The 14,002-nt window shown below is 56.9% G+C and overlaps 1 protein-coding gene and 1 long non-coding RNA gene across 8 annotated transcripts in view; one reads left to right on the forward strand and one right to left on the reverse strand.

The window, feature by feature from the left end:
- Positions 1 to 14,002, forward strand: part of NRXN2 (neurexin 2) — a 99,511-nt gene that overhangs the window by 39,158 nt on the left and 46,351 nt on the right. For 6 of the 7 annotated variants that reach the window (XM_055580911.1, XM_055580913.1, XM_055580914.1 and 3 more), the window contains 5 exons: positions 1,228 to 1,389; positions 2,069 to 2,507; positions 7,097 to 7,483; positions 7,643 to 7,846; positions 13,679 to 13,705. In XM_055580911.1, coding sequence (XP_055436886.1) covers positions 1,228 to 1,389; positions 2,069 to 2,507; positions 7,097 to 7,483; positions 7,643 to 7,846; positions 13,679 to 13,705 — 1,219 coding nt within the window. The remainder of the gene's footprint in view (positions 1 to 1,227; positions 1,390 to 2,068; positions 2,508 to 7,096; positions 7,484 to 7,642; positions 7,847 to 13,678; positions 13,706 to 14,002) is intronic. The other variant, XM_055580912.1, reaches the window with a different exon arrangement.
- LOC129652372 (uncharacterized) lies at positions 5,384 to 11,124 on the reverse strand. Its single transcript, XR_008714535.1, has 3 exons — positions 11,053 to 11,124; positions 5,878 to 5,941; positions 5,384 to 5,594 (listed from the first exon to the last, which is right to left on the reverse strand). It is a non-coding gene; the product is annotated as an uncharacterized LOC129652372 (long non-coding RNA).

Consider the following 14,002-nt stretch of genomic DNA (forward strand, 5'->3'; position numbering starts at 1 on the left):
TTTGGGGGATGGGAAGTGGGAGGAGCTGTAGCCTGGAGAAGCATGGTGTTGAGTTCACTGTGAGCCGGCTTCCTGATCGCCCCTGTGGGAGCCTGACTGTCCTAATCCACCGCCTTCTGAGAGTGGGGGCTTGTGGTCCCCCCGCCCTTCACTCTGCGCCACAGCCTGGTTGGGTGTGGGTGCTCCTCTGGCTAGACTTTTCAGGGCTCGGGTGGACATTTGCCCGGGGAGCAGGGACTCATGGAGTTCCCTGCACTCGTCACTGTCCCTGCACTAAGGTCACTTTTGCCTTCCCCAGGCCACTACTGAGCCCTTTTCACCTCCTTGGAACACCAGGTATGCCCCCATCCCTACCTGTCTTGTTTTGTCTCCTGAGTTTTCAGCCCAGGGACAAGGTAACAGGAAGTTAGCCTGTCTCCCTCTGTTCCCTAGCCTGGCCCTGACTCCATAGAGTAATTATGGTGATGAATGAATCAGGTAGGGTGATGAATAGGCCAGCGGCTGCCCCCTCCTTGGGGGACAAGAGAGTGACCCCAAAACAGAGGGACCCGGATAGCAAGACAGACCCAGCAAGGGGGTTGGGACCAGTTAGGAGGCAGTGATGGGAATCAGCCCTCAAGGGCGCTGTGTGTCTCCTGAGAAGTGCCAAGGCTCCCCAGCAGTCCCTGGGTTCCTGTTCCTCACGCCCTTGCTATCGTCCAACCTCCCCGTGGGCTAAGACTGAAAGGACTCCACCGCCCTGGAGGGAGAGCTGCAGGGGTGTCGAAGCCACCAGGACCCCAGGAGAACTGGTGCTCTCTGCCTCTTTAATGAGAGATGCTCTGAAATCATGTGTGCGTCCAGAGACCCTTCAAGAGGAGAGAAGCAACGGTGCCATTTGCATCTCAGGGGCCCCCACTCCCATCCATCTGTCCATCCGGGGCCACTTCCGGGAGCCACTTCCTGCTGCTATGCACAGTGAACACCTCGGGCGCCCTTCAGGCCTCTGTCTGCCGAAGGGGCTGTGGGGCCGGCCTCAGCCCGCCCTGAAACCATCAAATCTTGTGCTGCCTCCTTTCTCCGTCTCCACACCCCCACTGTTCCTCCTCCGAGACAAGCAGACATAAAAATGGAGAGTCCCTCTCCCCACTGCCCCCCGGCCCCTCCCTTGTCCTGCCCGTGGCTCTTCCCAGGGAGTTGATGCCAGTTGTCTCCTTGTCTCTCTCCCTCCCTCCCTGGGCTGGGCAGGTGACCATCTCGGTGGACGGGATCCTGACCACCACAGGCTACACGCAGGAGGACTACACTATGCTGGGCTCTGACGACTTCTTCTACATTGGGGGCAGCCCCAACACGGCCGACCTGCCGGGCTCGCCTGTCAGCAACAACTTCATGGGCTGCCTCAAGGACGTGAGTAGGGCCAGGAGAGGCGGGGGGCGCCCCAGAAATCCCGGTCTGGCCAGCCAGCTGCCCGGGGCCTCTGTACCTTCCACTCTGTGGCGGGAGCCCGCCCCTCTTCAAAACCTGAGGCCCACTGACCCTGGCAAGAGGCTTCTCCTCTCTCGGTTCCTTGAGCCCTGGAGTTCCCCTTCTTCTCAGAGGACCCTCAAGGCAGCTGTGTACAGAAGAGAGAGTGGTGGGCATGAAAACTAAAGACCAGTGTTTCAGGCCCACTCACCAGCTCTGTGACCTTGGCTGTGTCCCTTGACCTGTCTGACTCTTAGTTTTCTCATCTGTAAAACGGGTATTTGGTGCCTGCTTCTCGAGGCAGCTGTGAGGGGTAGATGAGAATGTCAGTGTCAACCAAGTGTTCCTGGTGGTTCCAGTTATTATGAGCTGCAGTTCAGCAGTGCCGAGGGCTGCTGTGCTCGTGCTGGGCAGGGAGACAGGACAGAGAAATAAGTGCTGCGAGGGAAATGCTGCCCACAGCCTCTGAGTGTGCAGTTCTAGAACAGCAGTCTGGGGTGCCGAGCAGGGGCCCCAGGCCTGGGTGGCAAGGCCCCGAGCTGTCAGGCAGGAGTGGTCAGGTCCTAAACTGCTTCCTGTTCTTCATCCTGGGACCCACCCATCCCCCTACGGCCCTCTGCAGGTGGTCTATAAGAACAACGATTTCAAGCTGGAACTGTCCCGCCTAGCGAAGGAAGGAGACCCCAAGATGAAGCTGCAGGGGGACCTGTCATTCCGCTGTGAGGATGTGGCTGCCCTGGACCCTGTGACCTTTGAGAGCCCCGAGGCCTTTGTGGCACTGCCCCGCTGGAGCGCCAAACGCACCGGCTCCATCTCCCTAGACTTCCGCACCACGGAGCCCAACGGGCTGCTGCTCTTCAGCCAGGGCCGGCGGGCCGGGGTGGGGCCCGGCAGCCCCAGCACTGCCCAGCGGGCCGACTACTTTGCCATGGAGCTGTTGGATGGCTACCTCTACCTTCTGCTGGACATGGGCTCAGGGGGCATCAAGCTGCGGGCATCCAGCCGCAAGGTCAACGACGGCGAGTGGTGCCACGTGGACTTCCAGAGGGACGGGCGCAAAGGTCAGAGGCCTCTGGATCTTCCCCTTTACCCTGGCCACCCCTCTCTGGGCTTCCCTGATAGCTCAGTTGGTAAAGAATCCACCTGCAATGCAGGAGACTCTGGTTTGATTCCTGGGTCGGGAAGATCCGCTGGAGAAGGAATAGGCTACCCACTCCAGTATTATGGCCTGGAGATTTCCATGGACTATGTAGTCCATGGGGTTGCAAAGAGTCGGACATGACTGAGTGACTTTCCCTTCACTTCACTTCACCCCTCTCCACCCACGCTGACAGTCCAATCTGCTGTTCTCCTCCCCTCCCCTTCCCCTGGCCCTCCCAACCCCTGCCTTGTCCTTGTTGCCATGGTGCCTTGGTGGAATGAGGAAGAGCCTCTTCCTGGGAAACTTTGGGGCCGGGCGGGCCCTCGCCCCACACAGGAGCAGGGTCGTCCCATTCCAGAAGTCTGACAGCTGGGGTTCTGTCCATCAAGCGCTCCCAAAGCACTGGGTTTATACACAGGACACAGGTAGTGAGAGCTGTGTGGCCAATGATGGTGACGTGTCCCCTGGATGGTGCTGGGATTAGAAGGGCCACAGGGACACATCAGACCAGTCAGATCAGGTGTGGGTGGCGCACACCTCACACTCCCACTTCCTGCATGTGTGACGTTAGGCCAGCACTCAATGCCTTGCAGCTTCAGTTTCCTTTTTATAAAAGGGATCATTAACCTGGGTTCATCAAGAGGGGAAATCAAGGAAAAATCTATAAAAGCATTCGCTCAGTGCCTGACACAGTGGTTATCCCATTCTCCTTAAACGACAACAAAAACCTTCCCAACCTTGCCTCCCTTCTATCTAGCCTTTCACTTTTCTTTATTAACTCACTCAAACAGTTAGTGAGCGCCTATGGACGCCAGGTGCTGTCCAGGGTGCTGTAACGAGGCAGCGGTGCGCGAGAGCCTTGGCTGTCCTGGAGCACATGTTCCCGTGAGGAGGCCCAGTAAACACCACCCTCTCTGCCTGGTGAGGGGTCTTACACAATAAAGCAGCAGGGTGGAGGGTGCTGGGGCCAGGCAGGCGCTGTTCTGGAACCTTCTGCTGCTTCTAGCCACCCCTCCTCCACTCTTCCTTTTCAGCCTTCTTTTCCCATCCTCTTCTTGTTTTCTTTCTAATTCTCTTCTTTACTCTTCTCCATCTTGTTGGACAGGAGAGGAAGAACTGATACAAATGAGAACTGACACGTTATCCAATTTAAGCCCTTATCAACGTCAGCTAAATTTTCATGCTCCCCCGGCTGTCACTGCACTGGGCCTTCATCTCGGGGTAGAGCGACCGTCCCCACACACACAGGGAGGAAGGGGGCTGCCATGGCTCCTGGCGGTATCAGCCTCTCATGGGCCTGCTGCTGCTTCTCAGAGAAATGTCGCCTTCCCCAGGCTTTGCGGTAAATGGGTTCATCCCCTGGTTTTGTGTCATGATGGTACCAGGGAGTCTTCACAGAACACAAATTGCCTCCCAGGGTTTCCACGCAGGGGATCTGTGACTCTCTAGGCTGGAAATCTGCTCAGGCCTTGTAGAGAGCCCCAGGGCCCTCCGCTTTGTTCTGTCTTCAGGCAGTGGTTTCCTTAGGCTTACTTGATCGCCAGACCCCGTACACCAGGCCTGGCTGGCCCGTGAGTCACTTCAGCCATTTCTCATGGCCCAGCACAGACTTGGGGCCGTCACTCCAGCAAAGCTCTCTTTGACCTTTCCCATGTTTTAAAATTGTCTTGTGTTAATTTATATACAACGTAAAATTTACCATTTTAATCATGCTTAAGTGCACAGCTCAGTGGTGTTAAGGGCATTCACTGTTGTGCAGCCAGCACCGCCATCAATATAGAGAACATTTTCATCTTTCCAAACTGAAAACCTTCCCCATAAATACTAACTCCTAGCCCCTGTAAACCACCATCCTACTTCCTATGAATTACCTACTCTAGGGACCTCCTGGGAGAAGGCAATGGCACCCCACTCCAGTACTCTTGCCTGGAAAACCCCATGGACGGAGGAGCCTGGTGCACTGCAGCCCATGGGGTTGCTAGGAGTCTGACATGACTGAGCAATTTCACTTTCACTTTTAACTTTCATCATTGGAGAAGGAAATGGCAACCCACTCCAGTTTTCTTGCCTGGAGAATCCCAGGGACGGGGGAGCCTGGTGGGCTACCGTCTCTGGGGTCACACAGAGTCGGACACGACTGAAGCGACTTAGCAGCAGCAGCAGCAGGAACCTCCTATACCTGGATCACACAATATTTGTCTTTTTAATGTCTGGCTTATGTCATTTAGCATAATGTCTTCTAGTTTCATCCACATTGTAGTATGTGTTAGCTACGCGTGTCAGGCTTCATTTTTCATGACTGAATAATATGCCGTTGTATGAGTAGACCACCTTTTGTTTGTCCATCCATCTGCCATTGAACACTTGGATTGTTGTTCCCTTTTTTAGAATGTTTTAGAATGACCTTGAAACAAGATGTGTATTCACTTTAGTTTCCTTTTTAAGCATTTTTGTTGAAGTATAGTTGCTGTACAGTGCTGTGTTTGTTTCTTCTGCCCAGCACTGGGTATCAGCCATGTGTATGCATACGTCCCCTCTTGTTTGGCTTCCGTCTCATTGAGGTCACCACAGAGCACGGAGTGGAGTTCCCTGTGCTATACAGCATGTTCTCACTGGTTCCCTATTTTATGCACAGTAGTGTGTATGTGTTGACCCTGGGGTCGCCCAATTCATCCTCCCCTTCCCCTCCCTTGGTGTCCACTACTGGGCATATACCTGGAGGAAGCCATATCTTCCAAAAGATACATGTTCCCTAATCTTCATTGCAGCACTGTTTATTAACAATAACCAGGATATGGAAGCAACCTAGACGTTCATCGGTGGTGGGATGGATAATGATGATGTGGCGCACTGTGGCTTCCTCCTGCTGACTCGCCATTATATACTCTTTCCCCACCATGGCCTTCCTTCTTTCACCTTCTCTTCATTTGTGGAGAGTCCACTTGGGTGGTGTCCTTGTCCAGGAGACCCCATAGTGAGTGGTTGGAACAAGCATTTGGGGATCTTGCTGCAGATAGAAGTGTAGGTGATTGGGGGCCATGTTTGGGGGGCTGGGAGGGAGAGTGGGGATCTGATGTCTTGTCAGGGAGGACAAGCCAGGGACCCCAGTGTTAAAATGGGGCATGAGGGGAGGGCCTGTGGTGCAGGGGAGGGTTTGCACCGAGGAGAACGAGCTCTGGGTGAGGAGCCAGGTGTGTCGAGGAGGCCCTGCTCCTGTTCCTGCAGACCCATGCTTGGTGCCCCACCCCCAGTCTGCCTATTCGGGCCTTGCATGGTCAAACCATCCTTACCTCTCTTTAACCCTATCGAGATAGGTGGCCTTTTTATTTTTATTTTTTAAAGAATTCTTCAAAACTGGAGAAAAGAGAGAAGGAGGAAAACGTTAGAATAAAAATTACAAAAAATAATGCTTCTAATTTATACGTTTTGGCTTCTTAAGAGCTCAGGAAAGACTTTGAAGCTCCTACCTGATCCCAAATCTTTTTTTCTAAGATGACCAGCCCCTTCTTCCAAAGAACTCTTACAGCCCAGAAGCTCCGTGCCTGGCTTCCCTTTCCCAGCTGCCCTCCTGTCTCAGAGGCTCCAGGAGCTGATCAGCCTGCCCGTCTGCTCCACCAACCACACAGGGGCTCCAGGTCCAGGCGTGGGGGATGCAGGCTCTGGAATCCTGCCACCTGGGTGGTACTTCGGCTCTGGTCCTTAACTGTGGTGGCACTTTATGCAGCTTCCCTAGTCTCTCTAATCCTCATCTGCCATTTCCAAGTGGGATTGTAAAGGATCAGTTCCTTAGGGTTACCATGAGATTTAAGTGATATAATATATGTGAAGTGCTACCATAGGGTCTCAAGTGTTGGACACGACTGAAGCTACTTAGCACACATGCGTGCAAGTGTATGCTATGCATGCTAAGTGGCTTCAGTTGTGTCTGACTCTTTGTGACCTGTAGCCCAGACTCCTCTATCCATGGGGATTCTCCAGGCAAGAATACTGGAGTGGGTTGCCATGCCCTCCTCCAGGAGATCTTCCTGATCCTGGTATCAAACCTGTGACTCCTGCATTGCTAGGCGGGTTCTTTACCACTAGCACCACCTGGGAAGCCCAAGTACCTGGTATACAGTCATAAAAGCCCAATAAATGTTAGCGGGGGAAACTCTTTGGATTCAAGTCTTTCAGCCTCCTTGGGGGTCTCTGCCTCTTACTCCTGGTCTGAGGGGTTGGCTGGGGGAAGGACATGTCAATGATCCAGCCCTTTGGGGGCATGTCCACTTCTGGTACATCCTCTGAGGACTTGCTCAAATGGGAAGAAGGCGTCTCGACTGAGGCCCACCGCACACTGCAGCTGGGCTGTGGCGGCTCACAGGGATTTCTGAACTTGGGGGCTTCGTTAAGCAATGTTTGCAGCCCAGGGCTGCTGGGGTGTGAGGGCAGAGCATCCTTTTTTCTCCTGGGACGTCTCTTGGTCCTGCCTTCTCCACTGAGGCCTACACTCTCCCTCCATCCGATCCGCAGGCTCCATCTCTGTGAACAGCCGCAGCACGCCTTTCTTGGCCACCGGAGAGAGCGAGATCCTGGATCTGGAAAGCGAGCTGTACCTGGGCGGTCTCCCTGAAGGTGGGCGGGTGGACCTGCCCCTGCCCCCGGAGGTGTGGACCGCAGCGCTGCGGGCTGGCTACGTGGGCTGCGTGCGGGACCTTTTCATAGACGGGCGGAGCCGAGACCTCCGGGGCCTGGCCGAGGCGCAGGGGGCTGTGGGCGTGGCCCCCTTCTGCTCCCGGGAGACTCTGAAGCAGTGTGCCTCCGCTCCCTGCCGCAACGGGGGCGCCTGCCGGGAGGGCTGGAACCGCTTCGTCTGTGACTGCGTCGGGACCGGCTTCCTGGGGCGGGTCTGTGAGAGAGGTGAGGCTGGTCTGCACCCCTGTGCCCCTGCCCGTCCCTGTGCCCCATCGAGGACCATCCCTGGGCCTGCCAGCCCTGTATTGATTGTCTTGGTCTTGTCTCTCGCTTCTCTGGCCCCTGCCTGTCCCCCCCTTTTCCCTCCCCCTACTCCTGGGGCAGAGGCTACGGTCCTGAGCTACGACGGCTCTATGTACATGAAGATCATGCTGCCGAACGCCATGCACACGGAGGCGGAGGACGTGTCCCTGCGCTTCATGTCCCAGCGGGCCTACGGGCTCATGATGGCCACCACCTCCAGGGAGTCCGCGGACACCCTGCGCCTGGAGCTGGACGGGGGCCAGATGAAGCTCACTGTCAACCTCGGTAACCGCTCTGCCCGGGCCCCGGGCCCCTTCCCCGACCCTGCCTCTCACCCCCACCCCCTCTGTCTGGAGAAGCTTGGTGGTTGCGCCAGTGAGAGATGGGCGGTGGGAGGTGCCAGCCCGGGTCTGAGCCCCGCCCCCCCCCGCCCCCGCATCGCAAGAACTTCCTCTCAGAGAGGACGCATAGTGTAGGTAGATGCCTCGCACTCGGCAGAACCGTGGGGAGGGGACCCGACTGTGTCTGGCGTGTGATAGTCACCCTCCCAGGGCACTCCTGGGGCTTGGAGGCGTCTGTTCGGCGCATACACGTAAGGAGTAGTTCATGCCTCGCTGTCAACTCATCCGCTTGCTCATACCTTGGTTCATTCATTCGCGAAGCGCTTGCAGACGCCTACTCGTGTTCAGCCCGGCTCCCTGCCTCGGCAGATCCCAGAGACAGAAGGACCCGGCCCCCCACACAGCCGCCCTCGTCTGCTCTGAATTTAAATAGCCATGTCTGTGTGTGTGCGTGTGCAAGCGTGTGTGCATGTAGGTGCACAAGGGGTCCCATCGGGACATGTCATCTTCCCCGTGTCTGCTTTCACGTGAGTCCCCATAGCTGCCCGGATTTTATAGACTGGGAATGCCATATACTGACCTACCAGCATCACAAAGCTAGTGACGGTCAGGGAGGAGCCCGGACTCAAACCCAGCTGATTTGCTGAGGTTCAGTGCTTCCTCTTGGTTTCTGACAGAGCTAGGGGGTGAGGAGTATCAAGACCCTTGTCACCTGATGGCTTGATGCCTCTGCCCCGCCCAGAGCAGGCGTGGCTCCACTTCACCTGGCAGTCCCTGGAGCATCCATGTGGGCAGTACCACCAGGCCTGGCAGACTCTGTGTGGCTTCAGCAGAGTCAAAAGGAAAACAGCAAGGCCACTCATTTGGCTGTCACTTATGGGCCACATCTTAGTGCCAATGTGTTCCTAACCTGGGGTGACGGTAGTGACCCCAGGACCCCAAGGCGAGGTCCCAGTCAGGGCAAGCTTGGCAGCTAGAGATCCTAAGCTGCCCAGGCTGGGTCACGTTTGTCCCTTTCAGACTAGCCTTTGGGCATATGGAGGTGGAGCACCCAAGGGCATGTCACGTGGGAAGATTCAGGTCTCTGGGGTGGCTTGTTGTGTCCTGGATCTGGAGGAGAAGTTAGGCTCCTCTGAGCAGATTAGAATCCTCAGCTGGGGAGAACACAGAGCTCTGAGCTTAAAATATTCACCTGGAGTCTCACCCTAACATTGGTCTCCAGGGCATTTGGGGGACAGACTGTGGCCTTTTGGGGACCCATTCCCTCGCTAACAAATTTACACTGTGTCCTTTCCCCTTTGGGCCACCTGGCCTTTGTGCTCCTGGGACAACAAGTGAGGTGGGGGCCTTGGAGGTGGGGAACTTTAGGGCTCCCTGAAGCTCTGTTTCTAACCATGATCACAGCCTACAGAGTGGGTCTGTACAGAGTCCCCTGGCACCCCTGAGAGGGTCACAGGAGGAAGACACCAGCCCAGGACACCGTGAGTGGCCCTGTGCTTCTCAGACTGCCCGGGTCTGTGTACCCAGGGTCTGTGTACCCAGGTCTGTGTGCCCAGGGTCAGGTACCCTTTGCCCTGGAACATGTGTGTTCCTTGTGTGGTGAACATGCGGCTCTGTACTTGGTGGGGACACTGCAGGGGACATCTGGGGCTTCCATTTGCAGGGAAGGCAGATGCTTCTTCCTCCACCTGGACTGTCTTAGTTTCCCTGCGAAGAACCATGGGTCCCTTGAGATGAGACAGGAAGCAGCAGCCTTGGCCAGGGCAATGCACTCTGGTGGGCCCTGGGGACATTTCACCCTCAGGCCCTCGCTCCTTCTCATGGACATGCTTTTCTTTCTGTGCCACATATGTTCTTAGAAGTTAAGGGACAAGGTGGCCAGCAGGACAATGCTCCCACCCACCTCTCACTCCCTGCTGCGTCCACCTCCATCCACAGAGATGCTGTCTCTAGCGGCTCATGACAAGCTGTGACCAAATGCTTGGTACAGTCACATCTGTCCACAAATACCAAATGATGTGCATATAGGGAGGTGTGTGGCTGTTGTGTGAACCACACAGACACACAGGTGGTCCACACCCTGCCACCAAGCCTCCAGCTATGATGGGAAGAATACTGGGCTGGGGACCAGAAGATCTGGGTTCTAGTCCTGGTCTCCTAGACTGCTGGGTAAGTCATATCCCCCTTTCTAAGCCTCTGTTTCTTTGTCTTTAAAATGGGGATAAGAATCCTCACTCTGCCTCCTTTCTGTGGTTGTTTTGAGGCTTAAGTAGAAGTGTGGAAGTGACAACATTATATGATGCACGGCACACATAGAGACTGACTCAGCCAAGGGAAGGGAAGTCATACTGGGACAGGGACCGAAGCTTAAAGCCAGGCCTGGGACTCGCCTCCACATCCCTTGACCCCGTCTGGCCCCACCTCAGGATCCCCATCCTGATCCCCGGCCTGCTTGCTACCCTGAGGGCCTGGCAGGCTTGGTCTGTGGCCTTGTGGTCTCATCTCATCGGCAGGGAAGCCAGGCTCCCGCAGGCGGCTTGTCAGTGCTCACTGGATTAACCCAGACTTGGTCCCGAAGAGAGTGGAGCTGGTGACCACGTGGTGGGAGGAGGCGTTCAGAGCCAGTCTCAGGTGCCTGGGTGTTTGCTGGGCTGGAGAGGGCCAGGAGGGCCTGGGGCTGCTGCCCCTGTCCAGGCAGGGAGCCCCAGGAGCGGATCACACCTCCTGCCCTGGCCTCCACTGTGTCTGCTGACCCTGAGCCAGTTCCTGGAGCTCTGCTGTCTACGGGCCCTGACCAGGGTGGTTGGTCTCTGTTCCCGGAGGCCCTGATTCGTCACCCTGTTCCAGTGTGATCTGGGTTCCTGGGTTCCGTCTACCTTGGGCATGGCCTCTGAGGCCAGCGCCCAGCATGGCCTGCCTCTTGTCACCCCTCTGGGGTTGCCTTTCCCTGCTATGTGCCTGTCGGCCGTCGCAGTTGCCAGTGAGGCTGACACGAAGGGTGAATTGTAACTGAAGAATCTCCAAGTTGGAGGGGCCCTTAGAAGTTACCTCCTTCAGCCCGCCTGCGTGTGTGTATCTGCCATGCCTCCCCCTGCTGACGGGAGGCTCTCCACCTCTGTTCAGATGACTTCTGTGTCAAGAGCACCCCACCTCTGAGATGGCCACTCTCATCACTGGGTCGTTCTTCCCTGGTAGCAGCATCCTCTTCTGAAATCCCCACTTGTGAACTTAGTTCTGCCGTCTCCAGCTGTACACAGCAAGTCTGACTCTTGCTCGTGTTGTAAGCCAGGCTTAATGCACGTTACATTCCAAAGCCCTTAAATCTCTGAGACCATGGGGCGGTGCCTTGTTCCCACAGGGTGGTACCTTGTTTCCACGGGGCTCTTTTAAGAGGCTCTTGAGCTCTTTTGAGGCTGAGCTGCTTGGCAGACAACTCTGAACGAGGGCTGTGCCCAGTGCACGCTGTCACTCTGCAGTGTCGCCTCCAAGATTCTAGCCAATGGGCTCCTGAGGCTCTTTGCAAGGAGCTCCGGTCCCCTTTCCCCCACCTCCAATTTGCAGGGTGTGGATGGGGGAGCAGGTGGGATGCAGAAAGCAGAGCCTGGCTTCTTTTCCGGAGTTCCTTTCCATACAGATGACTTTTTTCCACCTGTCTTATCACACATTCATACCATCATCCTGGTCTCTAGGCCCAGCCAGGGCCTTGGTGGGTCTGTGCACACCAATCACTACTGTCCGTTTGCTGAACTTGAGGCGCAGGTTTCTAGTTATCAAGGTAGCAGTTAAATCTCCCTGAGCTGTGCTCTGCGAGGTGCGGCCACCAGAGGGCAGTCTCTCCCACTTACCCGCAGTTGCTGGCTTTCCTCTGGACAGCGCTGGCTGCCTCCTGGGTGCTCATCTTCAAGGGGAGTTTGCTCCGCTCCAGTCCCACTGGAGGGGCGCTCCTGGGGGTGGGGTCACTTCAAGGGTGGGCCTGGAGCTAACACCTCTTCTCTGGACAGACGGAACCCCCTTCCTGGAGCCTCCATGCTTGGGAGGGGCAGAACTATGCTCCTCCCTAGGCCTTTTCTCCAAAAGGGGATCGGCCTGCCCTTCCAGCTCCCTTTTTTCTTTTTTGGACCCTTCATTGGTGAAGACTCTGCTGGCCCTGAGAGAGCCCCCGTGACCTGAGTCCAGGCCTGGCACCCTGCCCTCACCCCGACATCCTCCCTAACCCCCTCTGTCCAGCTCCCTCTTTCTTCCTCTTTTCTCTCTGTACCCTCCCCACCTCCTTCCTCTCCCTGTGACTTGCCCCAGATCTGCCCCTTGACCTCCTTCTGCCCCTCCCTTGGTGCCTGGCTGTGGCTTCAGGTCCCGGCTGCTCCCCCCACTCTTCTGCTGCGGTTGACGACGCGTGTGGGGCTCAGCCGTACTGCCCGCGGAGCCCATGCCCCCAGAGCCACAGGGGAATCCATCTCCACTGCAGGAACCTTCAGAGGCTTAGGGGGATGCCAGATGACCCCACCCCACTTTGCCTCCTGGGCCTTGGGGTTGTGGGCAGAGCCCATTCCAGGAGGAGACAGAGGATGGCAGGATACACTGCTGCTAAGAGGGGCCTGGAAAGTGCCCCTCCCTGAGAGGCAGGGCTGGCCCATTGGACACTTGGTTCTTGTTTCCAGGTCAGGGTTGTTTGTTCAAGCCCCTCAGCTCACAGGGAGGGAAGCTGGGGCTGGGAGAGAAGAGAATTGCCCACAGTCACTTGACGGGATTAGGACCCAGCATTTCTGCTGCCTCCTGCCCTCTACTGTCTGGGTCTGATGGAGCAGGACAGGCGTCCAAAGACCCTGTCACAGGACTCTAGTGCTCTGTGTCCTCGTGAGGCTGGTGGACTCATGTCTTGTGGGTAATGCGTCCCACCAGGGGCGTGGCCAGAGGCCCCAGGGCTCCAGCTGCAGGTCTGTGCAGACAAGTGTGCTTTCTGAGTACCCGGGGCCCTCTGAGCCTGGACTTGGAGGACAACAGCTAGGGCTTGGGAGGGGCAGGAGGCTTCGCTGAGGGCGCCTGCTTGTCCCTGAAGACCTCCGAAGTCACACGGGGCGTCAGTGTCCTCATGTGTGAACCTCTGGCCCTTGCCTAGGAAAAGGGAATAATGCTAGTTCCTGTTCAGGGTGAAGAGTACCCTGTTCCCAGGGACAGCCTGGTACCCTCCAGATTAGGAAGGGTAGCAAGAAGGTTCCTGTAGGGGTGGTGCTAGCCCCTGGGGCTTTGCGAGGTGTATGGCCACGGGAAGGGGGCCCTGGGGCAGACCCCTCCATTTAGCTCAGAGCCCAGGGGACACGGGGACGATGTGTGACAGCCTGGGCTCTGAGTGGGGAGTTGTCCCAGAGCAGGGGGAGCGGGGGCTCTGGCCCTCCTCGCCTGTCTCCCTCTCAGAGATGGGCAGATGTGGGGTTGGTCAAGCCCTCAGCCCCCCAGTGATCCCCTGTACGACTGGGATTCCCAAGGTGCCCATCTCCCTCAGATGTGAGAGGCCCGGGCTTCTCCAAGAAGGGAGATGTCAGCTTTCTTCCCATCACCCGGTTGCCCTGCCTCCCAGTTTGGGGGAAAGAGGGGGAGGGGGCCGACTGAGGAAGGGGAGAAGGCACCTGAGCACGCGTGGTCCCCGGAAGGTGGCCCTGGGGGGAACCCCTGCCTGCAGACACCCCTCCCTGTGAAGGATGTAAAAAAAAAAAAACAAAAAAACTTGTTCTGCCTTTTTGTCTCCCCTCCCCCTCTGCCCGCCCCATGGCCCCCCCAGACTGCCTGCGCGTCGGCTGCGCACCCAGTAAGTGGCTTCCCTCTTCTTCTGCAGAGCCCCTGGGGGCCTGGGATTTTGGACATTGGGGTTGGGGAGGGGTGCGGGGGCAGGGGAGGAGACGGCGTCATCGCCGGCTTGTGCGGGGCTTGGGCAGTGGGTGTGTGTGGAGGGGTGTGCTTGTGGAGGGCAGAACGAACCAAACGAAGCTGAAGAGGGGGGAGTCTGTGGGGGTCTGGGGTCAGCATGCTCACTGAGACTAGGATAGGAAGGGCCAGAAACTTCAAGTCTCAAACGCTCTGGAGGGTAGGGGCTTGGGATGGCGCC

The sequence above is a fragment of the Bubalus kerabau genome, chromosome 5 (genome assembly GCF_029407905.1).
Source record: "Bubalus kerabau isolate K-KA32 ecotype Philippines breed swamp buffalo chromosome 5, PCC_UOA_SB_1v2, whole genome shotgun sequence".
Lineage (NCBI taxonomy): Eukaryota > Metazoa > Chordata > Mammalia > Artiodactyla > Bovidae > Bubalus > Bubalus kerabau.